At 36.7% G+C, this 19,966-nt stretch overlaps 1 protein-coding gene across 1 annotated transcript; it reads right to left on the bottom strand.

Annotated features, from left to right (window-relative positions):
• Positions 1-16,830: 16,830 nt before the first annotated feature.
• Positions 16,831-18,209, bottom strand: LOC126606052 (elongation of fatty acids protein 3-like). The gene has a single exon (XM_050273519.1). It carries the CDS (start codon positions 17,936-17,938, stop codon positions 17,030-17,032), a length of 909 nt encoding a protein of 302 aa, XP_050129476.1. The 5' UTR covers positions 17,939-18,209; the 3' UTR covers positions 16,831-17,029.
• Positions 18,210-19,966: the final 1,757 nt, after the last annotated feature.

Raw genomic sequence — 19,966 nt, forward strand, 5'->3', positions numbered from 1 at the left:
AAAAATACACTTATAAGGAGCGTGAAATGAATTTTTTTGAATGCCAATAACACTTCATTTTTTTTATTATCAAAATGCTTAATTGTTTCAGTCACTATGAAGTTGGAAATTAATTGTTTCCAACTTTTACGATAATATATGAGGCTTAATGTTTACTACGATCATTTAAGCTCTTTTTTATGTGTGGAAAAAAAAATCACTTTTGTACGAGAAAAAAAAAAAACCACACTAAAGTTATCTCAAATTTCCTCCTTGACAATCTTACTGGCTAAATTCCCTATAATTATTAAAAATAACAATTTTGATTAAAGAAGCTAATTCATAATTTGAATGGTTATCTTTGTGTTCGAGATTTTAAGTTCGATTTCGTTTCGTATAATTATGGCTAAATACTTGTAGTGAATAACATATGAATAAAAGAAGAGACATCCACTCCACTCTACAATATTTACAAAAGGAGAGAGGTCATTCAAATGTATCGGCCGCATGTGCTTTTAAACAAACAAAAAAGTCTCACTTAGCAACAGTTGCAGGCTGCTCGCCAATTAAGATTTTTCCAGAAAAAACACCCAATTCAAAGAGAAATTCTACGGGACGGTTTCTAGACCAACCTATAAGGACAACTTCAATCCCAAATTTGTAAGGTTTACAGAGTCGAACAACTTCCAGCGAATGATTTAAATGAAATTCACGTTTTCGTCTCGATTAAAAATCAATCACACGCATCAGCAACCCTAACAAAATCAATCATTTTATACTAAAACGTTACTCTTCGTCCTACAAGCCGTTAAATAAAGGTGAATTAGTTTTGAAATGACCGATTGCCATGCATCACCCTCTGACCAATTTGATTTGTGCCTTCCTGGTGACTGGGGAATTGCCCTTTGGCCAGGGGCGGTTTTATTTGGACAGGCCATGTCTTCGTTGTCCTTAGCTTTTTTTGATATGGGATTTGATCATGTCACATTGGGACTATATGTCTATGAATGCATTGACTGTTGAACCGTTCGGGTCCCAAATTTGATAATGACATACATGGTGCATGTTTTGCGTTTACTGTTCTCGTTCTTTCGTGATCTAATTTTATAATATAATAAATAATAATAATAATTTGTTTTTACATAACATTATATTATTAGATAGAAACGTTGATAAACTCATTTTATGTAAATTGCTCAGTTCAAATTCACACTAGGCAAGACAAATGTCCCAAGTTCATGGGTCATGTTATGTTATTGGGGAGAAACACTATTAGTTATCTTACCTAGTACTTTTATCTATTTCTCTTCTCATGTGATAATGAATTATGTGAGTAGAGAAATAAAGATAAAAAAAATATGCACATAGCCACTTACGGTCTAGTGGTATTGGTATTTCTCTTGACTTGTAAGTAAGAGGTTTTAGGTTCGGTTTTTGCCAAAGGCGAATTTGAACCACATTATTACTAGCTCATTGTGAGGCTAAGCTCAACACTCTACCCTATAGTGTAAATAATATTGTTTTTTTTTAATAAATATGCACATATGATGACATTCAAGTGAAATTATTTTCAAGCAACCACCAGTAATGGAGAAAGTCGAGGAAGAATTTTAGTGGCTGTAAACTTGACCAGAAAAAAAACCAAATGTATACCATCATTAAATCCATGTCTTAATCACATAAAAAAAAACTTTGAACATTTTTGTATGCAAACTTATGTACCTGTTCTACATTATCACTAGTTCGTTATGAGGTTTAGCCTACATCCCCACTGTGTAGATAATTGTTAAAAAAAAAAAACCCTTATGTATATGTTAAGAAAACTACAAGTTTGTGTACAATCACAAGTTTATCTTGCTTTCTTAAACCAGAGATATGTAAACTTGTATAACCTGGAGTCAAGAGAAGGGAAAGGGGCCGAGAGAAAAATTAAGCCTTGAAAAGAATCTAAATGATTGATACCATGTAAAAAATTTCAACTGAATAATTTCATTGATATGTGTAGAGTATAATATATGCAAGTTATAGACTTGGAATACAAGTAACATTCCCTTTTGACATAAGAATAATAAAAAGTTGTTTTGTCGACACCCCATTTAAAATTTTAATATTGAATATTAAAATATTATACTAAAATGACTATTTAGGCCTAAAATTTAAGACTTTGATTTCTGAATACACCCCACGAATCCAACGTGAATCAAAACTTACACCCCAAAAATATTTTTCTTGGAGCTCTCAAATTAATTTTACTCTCAGACTTGCGGTTTTTTATTTTTTATCTGTAACTAGTCCATAATTTGAAACGAAACATCAAACTTGGCGGTCCAGAGACTCCAAAACCCTCCCATTAAAAATTAAAATAATTACAACATAGTAGCCAAATTACTCATTTACATTTCGCACAAGAAGAATCCAAATCTGATTTCCCTTTCCTAAAAAGATTAGGCAGCGTCCGATGCAGTAAGTGTGGTAGAGCACCAAGAAACATCCAAGAAGCTGGGGCACTCGTATTATTATGCTTACTGCCAGTATGCCTATCCAGTTCTTGGCATTTTAGCCATTTAAATATGGTGCCTGCCACCGACTTAATATTTTTGCTTGCCATATGAAATTATTCCTTCAAAATAATATACAATTCTTCTGTTTGGATTTGCATAATGGAATCCATGGTTATCCTCACAAATGAGACACTCCCTCCCAAGATGCTTTCGAGAAATATAGTCCAATCCACAGGTGTCATGACATAGGCATGTGGGTGTAAGTTAGGTCTTCTTTTTCAATTCAATTTTAACCCCTACTTTATGATTTGTGTTGTTCTCTACAAACATGGTTTTCCTCTTTATATCGGATCCAAACATACATAATTTCTGAAAACACAAATTAAAAGTTTTAACACACTTTTCAGATTGTGTATTACAAGTTATGACTGTTTCCAAGTGTTTTTCTTCTTAACTGGTTTTCATCAAGAAAAATACTTGTGTTCACCGCATGGATGCCCCTACCTATCCACCCAACTTATGATTAACATATTTCTTATGTACAAACATCATAATCAAAATTGTTCATTCTCTTTATCTTGTTTTAAAGATAATTTTTAGAAAATAAAGTAACTTTTAATTTTGAACTCATTCAGTCATTCGTTATGCATACAAAATAAATGGAACCCATCATGAAAAAGGATCTTGTTATCAAACTCGATTTATCTGACAATATAGATGGTTAAACGAGATTCAAATTGAATGTTTTTTTTTCGTTTCATAGATGAATTTTTTAGATGACGGTAGAGAACGAAAGGTTTCGATTATGATATTTGTACATCAAACTAAGTTACTTACAAATTGGTGAACTAGTAGGTAATCTATGCATGATTTGTAGCCCTTTGTTTCCTCCTCCTTTTTCTTCACATTCTACACGTTAAATCTATGTTCAACGAAGTGTGAAATTGTTTATGTGATGGTGCTATGACATGCAATAGTATTTAGGCCATATATGCCAACAAGGTTTTGTGGCAATGCAGCTAATGTTGAAGTGTCATTTATATTTTAGTCAATTTTATGTGCCTTCAGGCCATTTTCAATTGAAAGAGGGTCAAAGGGCCATGTTTAGCCCTATAGTTATGCAAGAAATTATTTTTAATGAATAGTGCCATATCATATTTTATATCTCCAACCGAAGGGGTCAAAAGGCCATAGGCCTAAACATAACCCTTCGACAAAAAACCCATCTCCAACCGAAGGAGGCTCTTTTTTAGCCCCTCAATAATTTATTATTTTAATTGAATTAAACTATCATATTAAAATAAGGTTTTCGAACATATTTTAACTACCACTTGTAGTTAAATTAATAAGCCTCTAGATTTCCTATCTTTATATAATGAAAAGGATGTGACAAATTGGTGAAGAATTGGAATAAAATGAGGTATGATAGTATGAAATGGTGAAAAATGTGAGAAATAGGGTATAAATGGCTTAGGTATTTATAGGGAAAAAATTTTGATTTTTTTTTTCAAATTTCGTATAAAAAAAAAAGTCAAATCCAACAGTAACTTGATGTCAGCATGATTTCAGGTAACATGTGTTTGGGCTGATGGCCTCATATATTTGACAATGTTGCCTGCACTTGCAATTGATGTCTTTCTTTACCATGTTCATGTTTGGCAGTTCAGAGGGATCAGAGGGATTGTGCCGGCCGAGATATCTGCCATTAAACAGACACGAAACCTTTGTTTAATTTCCTTGTTATTCGGCTGTCTCTGCTTTCTCCCCTTACCATGCAAGAAGTAGGGTTTAACTGACTTACCTATTTAAAGTAAGATAAATGATTGGAAATTGTTCATAACAAAAGTGATGAAGCATGTAGTCTTGACCGTCGTTTCTCCGTTGTACGAGATCTCAAACTCGACTCCCGCAAGTCACATTGATAAAAATAGTAAACAGAAAGTTATGGCTCCAATTCTTCCGTTAGACAAAAGATTTCTGTTTTCTTCAAGTTTTAGGGAGATGGTATGAAATTATTGTTATATAAGCTTGAGGGAGGCTAAGGGCTCATACCATATGAGACTATTTCTACAGAAAACACTTCTATTTTGAAGCGTTTTTTTTTTTTTTTTAAATTGCTTTTCATATATGCATGTTGAAATTTTTGTTGAAGATGCAAGGACTTACTAGGAAAAACACTTGAATTTGCTTCTTGATTATGGGGTACTTCACCAGAAAGTGCTTCTACGACTTAAGAAGTGCTTTCAAAATAATTTGTTGAATGTTGTTAGAAACGTTATTTTTTTAATTTATTATCAAGAGGAATTTTCAGCCATTTTAAAAATAATTGAAATAAAGGGGCCCTAAAAAGTTGGAACTGAATCTCTAAATAGTGAAGGTTTTTTTATTTTTTTTATTTATTTTTTATTTTTATACAAGGATATAAAGATAAGGGTTGGGCTAAGCTACATAATGAGTCAGCAATAATTTAGTATCAAAGTCGCAGTAATAATACTTAAAACCTCTTACTTACAATACAATTGCGAAATTTGATACAAAATAATGTGGAATTATATCTATGGTTGATTGGATTTGATAAGGGTTGGCAAGAAATCCAAATTGGAGAGACTTTATTTGAGCCCAATATATTCAAAACACAAATACGATGTCCAACCCATTCATTTTACGCCCAAAATCAATCCTAAGGTTAAGCCCTATTTGTTCATTCTGTTCATTCAGATAGAACTTGCCCCATTCAAACAGCTTTCTCTCCGCCTTCTTATTTTATGCCATATTCTCCTCAGTTATGCAAAAGCATGCATTCATATTTTTATGAAATTCCATGGGAGCATTCATATTTTTATGAAATTCCATGGGCTTGGTAACCTCAGCTATGCAAAAGCATGCATTCATATTTTTATGAAATTCCATGGGCTTGGTAACCTCAGCATCTCAAACAAATCAAAATGAAAATGTAACTTTTTCTCTCAGTTTCTGTGCCATCTCTCATCTGAAGCTCTGATCGATACATGTTTATTAACATGGGAACATTCACAGCGAAATTGCTTGCTATCATGAAGGACTAAAAAATTTGTGGTCCAAGTATGAAGTACTGCATATGATATCCTTCACTTCCTCATCATAGTCCAATCTCCAATTTAAAGTGACCTTGCACCAAATTGATTTGGAATTTAACACATGGATAAAATGAAATTGTAGCAATAATCGCTTAATTTTAACTGAATTTGAGCAAAGGTTTTTCAACTAAAAATTTATGACAATTGGTCCCTTAACTCATTAAAACGTGTAACTATGGTCATTTTTGTCAACTCCATTAGAATGTATGTCAAAATGAGTTACATGTCATGCACATGAGGTTGAATCAAATGGAAAATGAAAAAAAAAAAAAAAAATTGTAGCAATGCTCCCTTAACTTTAACCTAACTAGAGTAATGGTCTCTCAACTTCAACTCAATTGAAGCAATGATCCCTCAGCTTTAACACAATTGTAGCATTCGTCTTTCCACCATGACTCTTTTGATGGAAGTTCTAACGGAGTTGATGAAAATGACTATAGCTGCACGTTTTAATGAGTTAAAAGATCAATGATCACACAAATTTTTAGTTGAGGGACCAATGCTCCAATTAGGTTAAGTTGAGGGACCATGGCTATAATTTTCTCCGTGGATAATGCATCTTTATCATGCAAACATCATAATTGGAATGTGCACTCTCTTTATCATCATCTAAATATCAAATATGCAAAAAAATCGTTCAATTTGGAGATCATTTAGTCATTCATATCCTCCAACAAATGGACAATTCATCATAAAAATGATACTTCTTACAACTGTTGATTAATTTGACACATATGGATGGCTAAGTTGTACCAAAATTGAATAATATTTTGCAGTCATGATCTTTAGACGATGTTAAAGAAAATGAACGGTTTCGATTATAATGTTTGTAGGATAAAAGTACGTTAATCATAAGTTGATGGACATGTAGGTTACCATGGAAAGAATAGATGCATTCTCCATGTATTAAATTTTATATCAATGTGGTACAAAGTCTCTTTAAATTAGAGTTTGCACTTGATCAGGATGTGAAGGATATTATATGCAGTACTTTGTGAGTCCTTCATGAAAGCGAGCAATTACGTTGTGAATATTCCCTTGTTGACAAACATGTATCAATCATTGCTTCAGATGGGAGATGGCACAGAAAAAAAAAAGAGAGATTTAATTGTAAATGGAGATTGTTTAGTTATTCATACATTATTGTGAGTGGAGGGACACGTAAATTTCCTTATTCTATATCCAAACTCCCGCCTTCAAGATTGACTATTAGGATAATACTTGCGTATTCCTCCATGAAGAGACTTACTTGTCCTTCCACTAATGAATAACAAATATTTACAGTCCGAATACAATAATGGAATTATTCATTCTTTTCATCATCATCATCTAAAGATCAAATATGCAAAAAAATCATTCAATTTGGAGATCTAGATCAAATATGCGAAAAATTGTTCAACTTGAAGATCTCTTCTATATGTATAAAAAAAATAGACGGTTCATCATGAAAATACTACTTGCCAGCAAAATTGTTGATTGGTTTAACACGTATGGATGATTAAACGATTTTCAAAATTAAATAATTTTTTGTGTACATAATCTTTAGATGATGATAAAGAGAATAAATGGTTCCGATTATAATATAGAGAAGAGAATGCTTCGAATGATATGTTTATTCTTCTCAGGAAGAGGAAAAATATACAATCCTAAGCCTAACCAAATAGGGATGAATAATTACAGGAGATTATAAAGAGATTTCTCCCAGATTACAAGGGATCCATCCTAAACTAGGAAATCCTATATTATAGGAAACTATATAGGTGAACACTCCCCCTCAAGTTGGTGCATATATGTTACACATGCCCAACTTGTCTAGAAGCTTAGAAAACTTTTCACTAGAAACTGCTTTGGTGAGAATGTCAGCTATTTGATTTTCCGTTCTGATTGGAGGCACTGCAATTATTTTACCTTCTAGCTTTTCTTTAATAAAGAACCTGTCAACCTTTACATGTTTAGTTCTATCATGTTGCACCAGATTATGAGCAATATCGTGAGCAGCCTTATTATCGCAAAACAACTTCATTGGTTGACTATGTTTGACACCCAAATCTTGTAGTAGTAGTTTAAGCCATAAAATCTCACAAATATCAAGGGTCATACTTCTGTATTTTGCTTATGCACTCGACCTTGCTACTACTCCATACTTCTTGCTTCTCCAAGTAACCAGATTTCCACCAATAAAGGTGAAATAACCTGATGTTGATCACCTATCATCACTTGAACCAGCCCAGTCAGCATCTGTATAACCTTCAATACTAAAATGACCATTCTTCTTAAACAAAATCCATTTCCTTGGACTTCCTTTCAAATAACTCAATATCCTCATAATTGCATTCATGTGTTGTTCCCTGGATCATGCATGTATTGACTAACAACACTCAAGGCATGAGGAAAGTCTGGTCTAGTATGTGCCAAATACATTAATCTTCCCACTAACTGTTGATACCTCCCTTTATCTACCGGTACTTGGTTTAAATCAATGCTCAACTTCATTCCTTTTGCCAACGGAGTAGTCACGCTTTGCATGCTGACATGCCAGTTTCTTTTAACAGGTCAAGAATATACTTTCTCTATGATAGAAAGATTCCTGACTTACTCCTTGATACCTCAATCCCGAGAAAATATTTCAGAGACCTAAGATCCTTCATCTCGAATTATGTACTTAAATATTTCTGCAAGGCTGCACGCTCATCCGGATCATTACCGGTAACTACCATGTCATCCACATATACAATGAGTGTTGTAAGCTTTCCATTCCAACGTTTCAGGATCAACGTGTGATCACAGTTGCTTTGCTTATATCCAAATGCTCTCATAGACTTGGTAAATCTACCAAACCACACTCTTGGAGACTGCTTCAATCCATACAATGATTTTTGAAGCCTGCACACCTTTTGTGTATGCATATCTGGAACGTTACTCCCTGGTGTAAGTTCCATGTAATTCTCTTCTGTTAAATCCCCATGCAAGAAGACATTTTTCACATCGAACTGCTATAATGGCCAATTAAGATTTGCAGAGAAAGACAACAAAACACGGACTGTATTGATCTTAGCCATAAGGGCAAATGTATCTATATAGTCAATTCCACATTTTGAGTGTATCCTTTTGCTACTGGTCTTGCCTTGCAGCGATCCACTGTTCCATCAGCTTTGTACTTCACCGTATAGACTAGGGGTGGGTTCAAAAAATCGAAAATCGAAAAAAATCGAACCGAAAAAAAAATCAAACTGAAACTGTGAAACCGAACCGAACTGAATTGGGTTGGTTTGGTTTCGGTTTTTAAGGTTTGAAAACCGAACAGAACTGAATATATTTTAATTATATAAAAAAAAATATTACACCCAAATAGGTTTGAACCCATTCCCACTTGGTTGAGTATCTTTCACTTGAACCATATTGACAACAAGTTTTTTCTTGCCAATACCATTATGAGTAGCATATTTAAAACAAGCTGGATTGTAATTGTTTAATACGTTGTCAATTCCCATCTTTCATCCAATCCCCATCCTTTATATTTCCCAATTCACATCTTTCATCTTTCCTTAACCCTAGCCGAAAAAACCATATTTCCCATTTCCCATCTCTCTCTCTCTCTATTTAACTTCAACTCTCTCACACTCTCAGAGAGTACTGCAATGGCACCCATGAGTCTTCCTCTCTCTATCTCTCTATTTAACTTCAACTCTCTCACACTTTAAGAGAGTACTGTAATGGCACCCATGAGTCTTGCTCCTGGATTCAGATTCTACCCAATGGATGAAGAGCTTGTTGCTTAATATCTAGATCGAAAAGTCAATGGTTGCACCATTGAGCTAGAAATTATCCCAGAGGTCGGCCTCTACAAATGTGAGCCACATGATTTGCATGGTATGTACTTGATTTTGTTTTATTCAATCTGCAAGATGGAGGTAAAGGTTTAATTCTTGGTTTTCTGGGTGAACTGGAAAAAAGAATAAATTGTGGGTTCTTTTTTTATTTTTTATAATAACTGATGTTGCAGGTTTGTTAATTCATGTGTTCATTATAGGAATGCTTCATGGATCTGACTACAAGTTTGTTAATTTTAATAATTGATGTTGTAGGTTGATTTCTCACTGAGAATACTCAAGGTAGGGAAGCAAGTTCTTCAAGCTTCAGATTAAAAAAAAAAAAAAAAAAAACTGAACTGGGCCGAAACAGAATCGAAAAAAACCAAAACAGAAAAAAACCCAAAAAAAAAACTGAACCGAACAGTAACTTCGGTTTGGTTTCCCGTTTCGGTAAAAAACCGAACCAAACGGAACCGAACCCATCCCTAGTATAGACCCATTTGCATCCCATAGGTTTCTTGCCGGTTGGTAAGTCTGTGATCTCCCAAGTAGCATTATTCTTCAAAGACTTCAACTCTTCATTCATTACTCATTGCCAACGTGGATCAGTTAGAGCCTCATGCACACCGTTAGGAATAGATACAATAGATAATTGATGCACAAATGACTTATTTGATTCTGACAGGTGACTGGTAAACACATAATTACTTAACGGGTATAACACATTAGACTCAGGGTTGGGCTTACTCATCGGATACCTAGTTTTGCATTTAGGGTTGGCTTTATAAGTAAGTTTAGGAATACCTCGACTGACGCGATCAGGGAGACGACGTGGTGGTGGTGCATCTGGGATCGAAGACGATTAATTATGGTTATTGGGACTCAAGATCGACTGTTAAATAGCTGGTGACATAAGACTATTCGGTGGTGAGGAAATTGGCAGTGAGCTATCAGACAGTGAGTTATCTGGCGATGTCGACTCATCCCTTTTAAGGTTTTCAACATTGTTTCCATGTGAATAATCACCACTTGACTTAAAGACATTACCATTTAGTTCCAATTCATTCACATAATTGTTTTCGTGTGAATGATCACCACTTATTTCCAGGTCATCACCACTTAAATCCAAATCATTCACACTATCTATATCTGGAATAGTATAATCAAGAGTTTGAACTTCTGTCTGATTCTCCCCCTGAAGTGAAGACTCGAGATTGGCAAAATACATATCATTCTCATGAAATGCAACATCCACAGTGACAAACAATTTTTTTTGTCAGAGGGTGATAACAACGATACCCCTTTTGATTTGAGGCATACCCCACAAACACACATTGTAAGGCCCAAGGTTCAAGCTTACTTCTCTGTTGTTTATGAAGATGGACGAAGGCCACACAACCAAACACTTGAGGTGAAAGATTAGGAACTGTAGGAGCGTCAACATATGAAGAGAGAGTCTGGAGTGGTGCCCGAAAGTCAACTGATCAGGATGGAACACGATTCATGAGATACGCAGCTGAGGTGAGAGCTTCTCCTAAAAAATATAACGGAAGACATGCCTGGAGCAAAGAAGCACGAATAACCTCTAAAAACTGACAATTCTTGCGTTATGCAACACCATTTTTTTATGGAGTATATGGACATGTAGTCTGATGAACAATATCATGATGATAAAGAAAGGCACGAAGTTCAGAGTTTACATATTCACTGTCGTTGTCACTCTTGAGAACCTGTATTTGTGACTTATATTGTACTTGTACGATTTTGTAAAACAGCTGAAACAAAGAAGTAACTTCACTTTTGGACTTCATCAAACAAACCTAAGTCATACGTGTGCAGTCATCAATAAAAGTAACAAATCAATGAGCACCACCAAGTGTAGCAGTTTTAGATCATCCCCAAACATCAGAATGAATTATCATAAACGGGATTGAACTTTTATTCAAACTAGGCGGAAACGAAGTACGATGACTTTTAGCCATTTCACAAACACCACATTTAAAGTTAGAAATATCATGCTTAACAAACAGGCTAGGAAACAACCTTCGTAGATAGTAGAACAAAGCATGTCCAAGTCGACTATGCCACAACCAAATCTCTGAAGCTTTATTCCTATCCCCCTGATTTCCTTCCATTGCAAGAGCTTGAGTCAACATTCGGGAAATGTTCGATGTCAGCTCTAAGTAGTAGAGCTTCCCCTTCCCAATACCATAACCAATCATCTTACGAGTTCGAATTTCCTTAAAAACACAAAAAGAAGGCCAAAAAATCACAAGACAATGCAGAGTGACAGTTATTTGAGCAACAGATAATAAATTATAGTAAAGAGAAGTAACAACAAGTAAGGTATCAAGACTAAGGGTATCTGAAAAGAAGACGGTTCTTTCCCCAATAACAGGGGCAGGATTATCGTTGGTGACACTCATGACAGTTTTGGTGGATGGTTTTAGGGTTTCTACCTGTCTAGAATCACAAGTCATATGTTCAGTAGCACCAGAATCAATTATCCACGTATTATTCGTAACAGGTAGAAACCTTTAAAGCTTTACCATTGTTACTTGTATTAGTAGAGGCAGACACTTTCGCAGCTATATTTTCAGAATCTACCTTCGCATCGGCAAACGAGGTACGCGTGGTCGTATTCTCATGTCCGAGTTGGTTGGTTCAATTTGGAGACGTACAAGTCCAGACTACCATTCCCAAGCAACTTTAATCAATATGTCACTCAATAATCGGTAAAGCCCAAATTTCCAAGAAAACCGAGCCCAAGAAGCTTCAATTTACACTGGCCAACAAGAAAGATAGCCCAACAACAATTAAAAATAATAATAATCTAAAAACCAAAAATTTTCCTTGCCGTGTGGGCCTGAAGCAAAAAACCCAATTTTTTCTATGTTTGTATTTTGTCCCTTTGCCCTTTGTCCAACGTCGTCTTCGTGTAAACGATGATTTAGGAGAAAGAAAAAACTCACTGCAATCTGGAGCAGCAGCAGGTCTGTGTGGGTGGAGATGAAGACAGTTGGGGTTTTAAATAGAGGTGGTGACACGGCTAGTAGTGTATGATGCGGGTTGTAGAGATTTGGTAACTCCTCAGACAGTAGGACGGTGTAGACAGTGTGGTGGTTTTAGATAAGAGAATAGTTGCAGTGGTAACGTATAGGTTTGTGGGTTGTGGGTCAAGCTAATTTCAATCTAGGGCAGTCGAATATAACCCCGTGATGCAGTAGCGAGGTGGATGCACTGGTCGATGCAGTGGACTCAGGGTCAGCAACGACGAAGTCGCTTGTTGGTCGGACGACGCTGCACAACTGACTGCGCAGCTGATGGTTGTGGTTCTGTGCACAACGCATATTTTTTTCTTTTCTCTAACCTAGGTGTTGTGTTTGGCTCATATATTTGTGAGTAATTATGAGTCATGTGTTGACAACAATTGAAGACATGGTGACTGCCACAAGCAAAGTTGGAAGCAAGCAAGACTTGACTTTGTGTTTGCTTGCACATAATTGTGCATGTTTTATTGTGCATGTTTTCTCTTCTATGCATTAAATGACAAATGGAGAAAAGTTGTACTTTATAGACTAGGTATAGACTTTGGTGCATGCTAGGTAGACTAGGTAATAATTATGTCATATGAACTTAAGACTTTTTGGTCTTAGTTGTTGGCATAGTTGCTAGTGTATGCCTATAACTAGATGTAATATTTGTGCATTTAGTAATGCTTAGAAAGTGGGAATGTAAGCATCATAGAAGCATCCAAGGGGAGAGCATCCGGCTCTTCCATGGGAAAGGTTGAACATGGGTTGAGAGAAAATCAAGAGAGCTAGAGTGAAAAGTCTCTAGTGAAAGAACTCTTGGGGTAGAGTGAGGCTCTTGGAAAATTTTATGAGTGGGTGTACAAGGGATTTGGGATTGGGTTATGTCGATTTAACTCATGTGTAGTTGTACTGTTATTCTCATAGTGAAGAGTAATATCTCTCCGGGGACGTAGGCGGATTTTTGCTGAAACTCGTAAATTTCTCGGTGTATTTATTTCTTGTATTTTATTCTGTTTAACTGAGTGTAATTTGATGAGGTTGTAATCTGAATCTTGTTTCCGCATTGACGAACGGGCCAAGGCACAACAATTGGTATCAGAGCATCGTTGGAGGTCCAGATTTGTTGTTCACCATGGAATTTTCAGTTGAGAAGTTTAATGGGAGAGGCGGTTTTACTTTTGGTAAAGGAGAGTAATGGAAGCCTGAAGAAATGGAAGTCGTGTTCAAGGATGCTTAGATCAACTGTGAAAGTTGATGTTGAGGAAAAAGACAAAGGCCTCTTTTTTCTTACCTCACTTTTAGATTCGTACGAGAACCTTGTGAAAATTTACTGCATGGAAAGATACAGTAAGTTTGGAGCAGGTGCAAGCTTCTTTGGTGTGGAATGATACACAAAGGAGACCATGGATGATGGTGGGCATGAGACTGCTTAAGCTATTCAAGGTTGGAATCGTGGAAGAAAATTGGAAGAGGATCTGAGAGAGACAACAGGTTCAGATCCAGTTCCGGAGGCAAGGGTCCACAGTGCTACAGTGCAAGGCTGGGTGGTAGCAAGTTTGTGGCATAAGGCTTCGAGTATGCCCTTTAGGTACTCGAAGCAACACTTCTCCTGGTGATGTTTAGTCTCAAGTGTTGTAGGGGTTTTGTAGCAGGTAGAGCTATGAGATTCACAGGTGATGAGATGGTTCTGAGGTAGGAGGAAGTGTGAGAATTTTGTCTGGCTCGATGAGTTGTTGCTGGAAACGAGCACGCTGACGAGTTTCCAGGTTGCAGACAATGAAGAGGAGGAAAACCTGTTGGAGGAGACGAGGGTGTGTCGAGATCCTGTCTGAAGCTAAATGGTGAATTTTAGCTTGCAGCAGCTGTACATGCATTGGCAGTGACTGAATCGGAACAGGACCAACGAGGTGGATTCAAGGTGTGTATGCTGGTACGTAAGGCCAATGGGTTTTGGTGATGGGTGCAAGGATTTTTGCATGGTGTATTCGCCAAGGTGGAGAGTGTTGTTTTTGGCTCATACATTTGTGAGTAATTATGAGTCATGTGTTGACAACAATTGAAGACATGGTGATTGCCACAAGCAAAGTTGGAAGCAAACAAGACTTGACCTTATGTTTGTTTGCACACAATTGTGCATGTTTTATTGTGCATGTTTTCTCTTATATGCATTAAATGATAAATGGAGAAAAGTTGTACCTTATAGACTAGGTATAGACTTTGGTGCATGCTAGGTAGGCTAGGTAATAATTATGTCATGTGAACTTAAGACTTTTTGGTCTTGGTTGTTGGCATAGTTGCTAGTGTATGCCTATAACTAGATGCAATATTTGTGCATTTAGTAATGCTTAGAAAGTGGGAATGTAAGCATCATAGAAGCATCCAAGGGGAGAGCATCCGGCTCTTCCATGGGAAAGGTTGAACATGGGTTGAGAGAAATTCAAGAGAGCTAGAGTGAAAAGTCTTTAGTGAAAGAACTCTTGGGGTAGAGTGAGGCTCTTGGAAAATTCTATGAGTGGGTGTACAAGGGATTTGGGATTGGGTTATGTCAATATAACTCATGTGTACTTGTACTTTTATTCTCATAGTGAAGAGCAATATCTCTCCAGGGACGTAGGCGGATTTTTGCTGAACCTCGTAAATTTCTCGGTGTCTTTATTTCTTGTATTTTATTCTGTTCAATTGAGTGTGATTTGGTGAGGTTGTAATCTGATTCTCGTTTCTGCACTGACGAACGGGCCAAGGCACAACACTAGGCTCTGGTGTCAAGAAGAGAATACTTTGAATGATATGTTTATTCTTCTCAGGAAGAGGTATAATATACAATCCTAAGCCTAACTAAATAGGGATGAATAATTACAGGAGATTATAAAGAAATTTCTCCCATATTATACGGGATCCATCATAAAATAGGAAATCCTAAATTATAGGAAACTATACAAGTCAAATCAATTAAAAATCGTTAACCATAACTGAAAAATAAGTCCCATTATAAGGACATGCTTTATCCAACGCAATATGGTCTAAATGACTACTAGCTAATAACGAAGACATAACTAATGGAGATCTCGCAATCCTGAATTTGGGTAGGCCTAATCAAAATATATAGTTATATGACTCGACTTACATCGCACCAGCTCAAGTACAAAATAAAACTAAGTTATCTGCACACTGCATTGTACTCAAATCTTTAATAACGTAGTAATTGACATTATGATTTAGTTGTTTTTGTTAAGATATTTCAACTTTGACTCACACGAATAATGAATTCAATACTTCACTGTTATTGTTTGTTCATTGTGTGGTTTAAGTCAGATTTCCCCCACTCAAATAGTAGTAGACCCTTGTATAGAAAAGCACAAATAGCTTAGTGATTGTCTAACTAGGCTTATAAAAGGATCACCAGATCGGGGCTTTAGATTAATCATGCACGTACTAGATTGTCTGACAAGGAAGAGGTGCAGGTCCCTTTACATAAGCGCTATTTTGTTATTAATTTTTTTTGCTAATCTATTAATCTTGGCTATGAATTATATTTGTTTTGTGCGACAACGATATTCGAAATTATTTTAATTTTCAAGAAAAGAATATCAAGCTTAGAATAAAGAGACAATAATACTAATTTGGCCAACAAATCTAATCCGCGTATGCGTGCGTAGATAAAATTTGTTTGTGATGGGTTTCATGCGCCCCATAATTTGTCTCCAGCCTATTTAAGTTGAGCACATATCTTACTATGAAGTATGAACCATGATATATTCAATCGATGATGCCAATTTGCCAAATCAATTTGCAAAATTATACGCATTGTAAGATATCATCCGTCTTAGAGCAGTAAATTAAAGATCATTTCGCTAATGTACTAAACAATACAATTACCGAACGTTAATGTTTGTGTTAGTTGGATTTTTTAAGAAGCATAAAGTTGCATATTTGGTGATAATTATCAATCTAAAGTTGAAGAGGGATAAGATGAACCCGTCACATCTAATGGTCAAAAGAGATGGTGTGAAGTAGTATTCTGTCATAATGTGATGCGGTTTGATGCTACTACGGATACTAGATATCAACATCTGTAATCGATGAATTCTTGATTGTTGGATTGTCAGAGTATGAGATATCAAGATCTTATGTGAAATGTTATTATGCATATTTGACATTAAAAATTTTTTTTATCAAATTGTTATTTACTGATTGAATTTAAAGATTTTGTAATTTGAAGTCAAATTTGACATCAATGTTAAATTTATTTTTAATTTATTTTAATGATGGATCTCTTATTTCATCAATATTTCAACTAATAAATATTTTTTTAATAATTACAATCATTTAAGATTCTATTTAAATAATAAAATAATATTTTGCAGAAGACTTTAGAATACCACAGTCATCACTTGTAATTTTATCTTTATAATTTGATATTTCTTTTGTAGATGATTTTAGCCTTTCAAAACACATATTATACACTAGAACATAATAGAATTTTCGTGATCGTAATTGTCCTAATTTGTAGACATTGTACAAATTCCAAAAAAAGTACACTCCCCCAAAAACTTAAATTTCCGCCCCTAAAATTACATCCTACACCATCAAAGCTCCTTGTCCTTCAGTCCAACAGACTTGGCCGCCGCATCGGCGCCGCCAGCTCCGCTGCTAGCAACCCTTGCCTTCCCCTTCTTATTAAAAAACCCCAAATGAATTCTGACGTAAAAATTCAAAAATGCCAACAGAATCACACCGTTGAGGACGGAATTGAAAACCCATGCACCAATCCCGTTGCACCCGCCTTTCATGAAATGCACCATCAGGACGCCGACGTGGCAGGCCACGTTGCAGACCAGCAGTGCAATCTGGCAGTTCATCACCACCGGAAAACACGCGCCCGGCAGCCCCACGGCGGTCCAGAACCGGTACCCGTAAACCACGGAGTAGACGAGCGTCGTGCAGAGGATCGCCATGACCTGAATCGACTGCGAAAACTCGAGCCAGAGGAACGAGATGACGGTGAGGATCGAGTGGTTGAAGAGCTGGAAGGGGACGAGCCTGCGGCGGCGGAGAATGGTGAAGAATGTGCGGAGCATGTGGGGAAATCTGGAGAGGTAGTACACGTAGGACCAGAAGAAGACCCGACCCGACGGCCGGGTCCCGAGCGGGAAGCAGAGGAGCCACTGGAATGGGGTTTTGGACCGTGGCCAGAACCACCGTGTCTCGCGGATTTCTGCGGCGGAGGAGAGGGTGACTCCGGCGAATATTGTGAACGATATTAGGGCCATCGCGAGGCTGTGGACGGCTGGAATAGGTCCGAGAGGTACGGGTCGACCCGACCGGTTTACAGCGAGGAGGAAGAGGTGGAGGAGGAGGGAGAGGGTTATGTAGACGGCGATGGCGGTGAAGAGGAAGGACCACGTGGAGCCCCAGGAGTGGGTGTGGGACCACCGGAACCCGACGATGGTGGGGTGCTCCGAGAGCCAGAACGTGAGGGCCTGGATACCCGACATTATTTTTTGCCGGGCTGGGGACGGATCAGACGGTAGAAGTGAAGTGTCTCGTCGTTTTAGGGGGCGGAGAAAACGACGGGAGACGGCCCTTCACGCGGTAGCGGGTGGGTCTGGTGGCTCTGGCTCACATCGAATCATTCATTCACAATTTTTGCTTCCAACTTTTATTTTTATGGTTTGGGAATTTGAGGGGTCTTTTAATTTGAGTCTTTTTGGGGGATGGATGGATAAGTGGATGGACAACTACAAGGTGGAAACTGAATCAAATGACCGGTCGCCATGAAGCCAATAAATAGTGTTGGAAAAAACACTGCAGTTTTGGCGGTACGTGTGAATTCTTCCTTCGGCACGTGTGGGATGACCAAAATAAAGGTTTGTTTTGGTAGCTTTAGGAGCAAGTAGGTTTGTTTGTGTGCATTTTATTATGAATAACTTTTTTTCCTCGGTAGAGATTATCATTTGCATAGTGATTTATAATATAAACTTCTCCGATCATATACAATATTCTGTAAGTAGATCACAAAGTATTTTAAGGAGGAGTACCTCCTTAGTTCTTGAGGATCCAAATCTTTTGCTTATTATAGTTTGTGGATTTTAGGAGGAAGTAATATTATTGAGATTGTAAGGATAATGGGGACCATTGTGGATTTCTTGTGCATTTATGAATGTAATTAGGAGGTGAATAATTTGATTCATGATCACAAAGTCAGTATTTACTCTAAAGTAGGAGAAAAATATAGACGATGAAGGTGCACTGATACTTTGATGTGATCCTCACCCTAACTATTTAGGTTTTGGCCAAATCAGATAAATGGTTTATATGGTGATAATGTATTCAGAACATAACTCATATGGTAAAAAAAAATCGAATTTAAGCCTTTATGGTAAATTCTGTTATGATTTATGCCCAAAACTCAAACTTCCGTTTTTCCTCTGTTAATAGTCTACACGTGAGGGTCACTTGTGAGGCTAAAATGGTCATTTCATCCCTTCTATCTGCAGCTGAGTGATAAAATTGCAGTGTCCATCTTAGAGATCGAAATCGCAATCGCAATCATCATTAGAAATCAGTGTGAAACAGTGAAATCGTAATCGCAATCATGGTCAGAAATCAAAATGAATTTTGAAGATGTTAGTGCTGGAAGATCCAAATTATTTTTCTATTTGTTATGGCTCTACCACTGTTTTCGATCCCATTCATCTCCCCCACGATCTTTCCATTCTGTATCTTTTAGAGATTTGCTGTTTTGACTAAGAACATACTCCCAATTTTCACAGGACCCGAATTATTTTTCTGATCAGCCCATCTACTACCTGTGAGGCAACATCCTGATAGCCTCCTTCCCAAGAATTGACACCATTACCCCAACCCTTTGGTGGAGTGATACTGTCCCCTCATCTGGTTCCATCCCTGCGACTCATTCCTACTATCTTGCCATGCATTATTCTCCGTGTTTCAGAATTGGGAACGCCAGGAATGAGGGTTTTAGTTTTGGGCACACTACTAATGATGAAATAATCTTCTTTGCCTCACATGTGACCCTCATGTGCTGGCTACTAATGGGGAAGGATGGAAGTTTGAGTTTTGGGCATAAATCCTAACAGATTTCACTATAGGGGTTTAAATCCGAATTTTTTTTACCACAAAGGTTATGTTCTAAATACCTTATTACCAGTGGACCATTTATCCAATTAGGCCTTAGGTTTTCTTAAGCTCAATGAATCAAACATTTGTCGCGAACGTATTGGTATAATTGGAAATTAAAATTCCACAACTTAATTAATTACATAAAACAATGCAAATAGGAAAGGAAATGGACTGTTGATCGTCATGATCATGCTTTATCTTAGAAGGACCCCTTCTCTTGTTACATAAATCTAATATAACGGAGGATATATGTGACGAAATTTGAACCATATTATTAATAGTCTATTGTGAGACTTAGTCCACTTTTCTATTTTCTTATTGTAGATAATAATAATATTGTTTGTTAATTTTTTTTAAGATATATGATGTTTTGATTCTAT

The sequence above is a fragment of the Malus sylvestris genome, chromosome 15, assembly GCF_916048215.2.
Source record: "Malus sylvestris chromosome 15, drMalSylv7.2, whole genome shotgun sequence".
Classification (NCBI taxonomy): domain Eukaryota; kingdom Viridiplantae; phylum Streptophyta; class Magnoliopsida; order Rosales; family Rosaceae; genus Malus; species Malus sylvestris.

Coding starts and splice junctions, on each gene's coding strand:
- LOC126606052 (XM_050273519.1), bottom strand. CDS start 17,938: ATGTCGGGTATCCAGGCCCTCACGTTCTGGCTCTCGGAGCACCCCACC.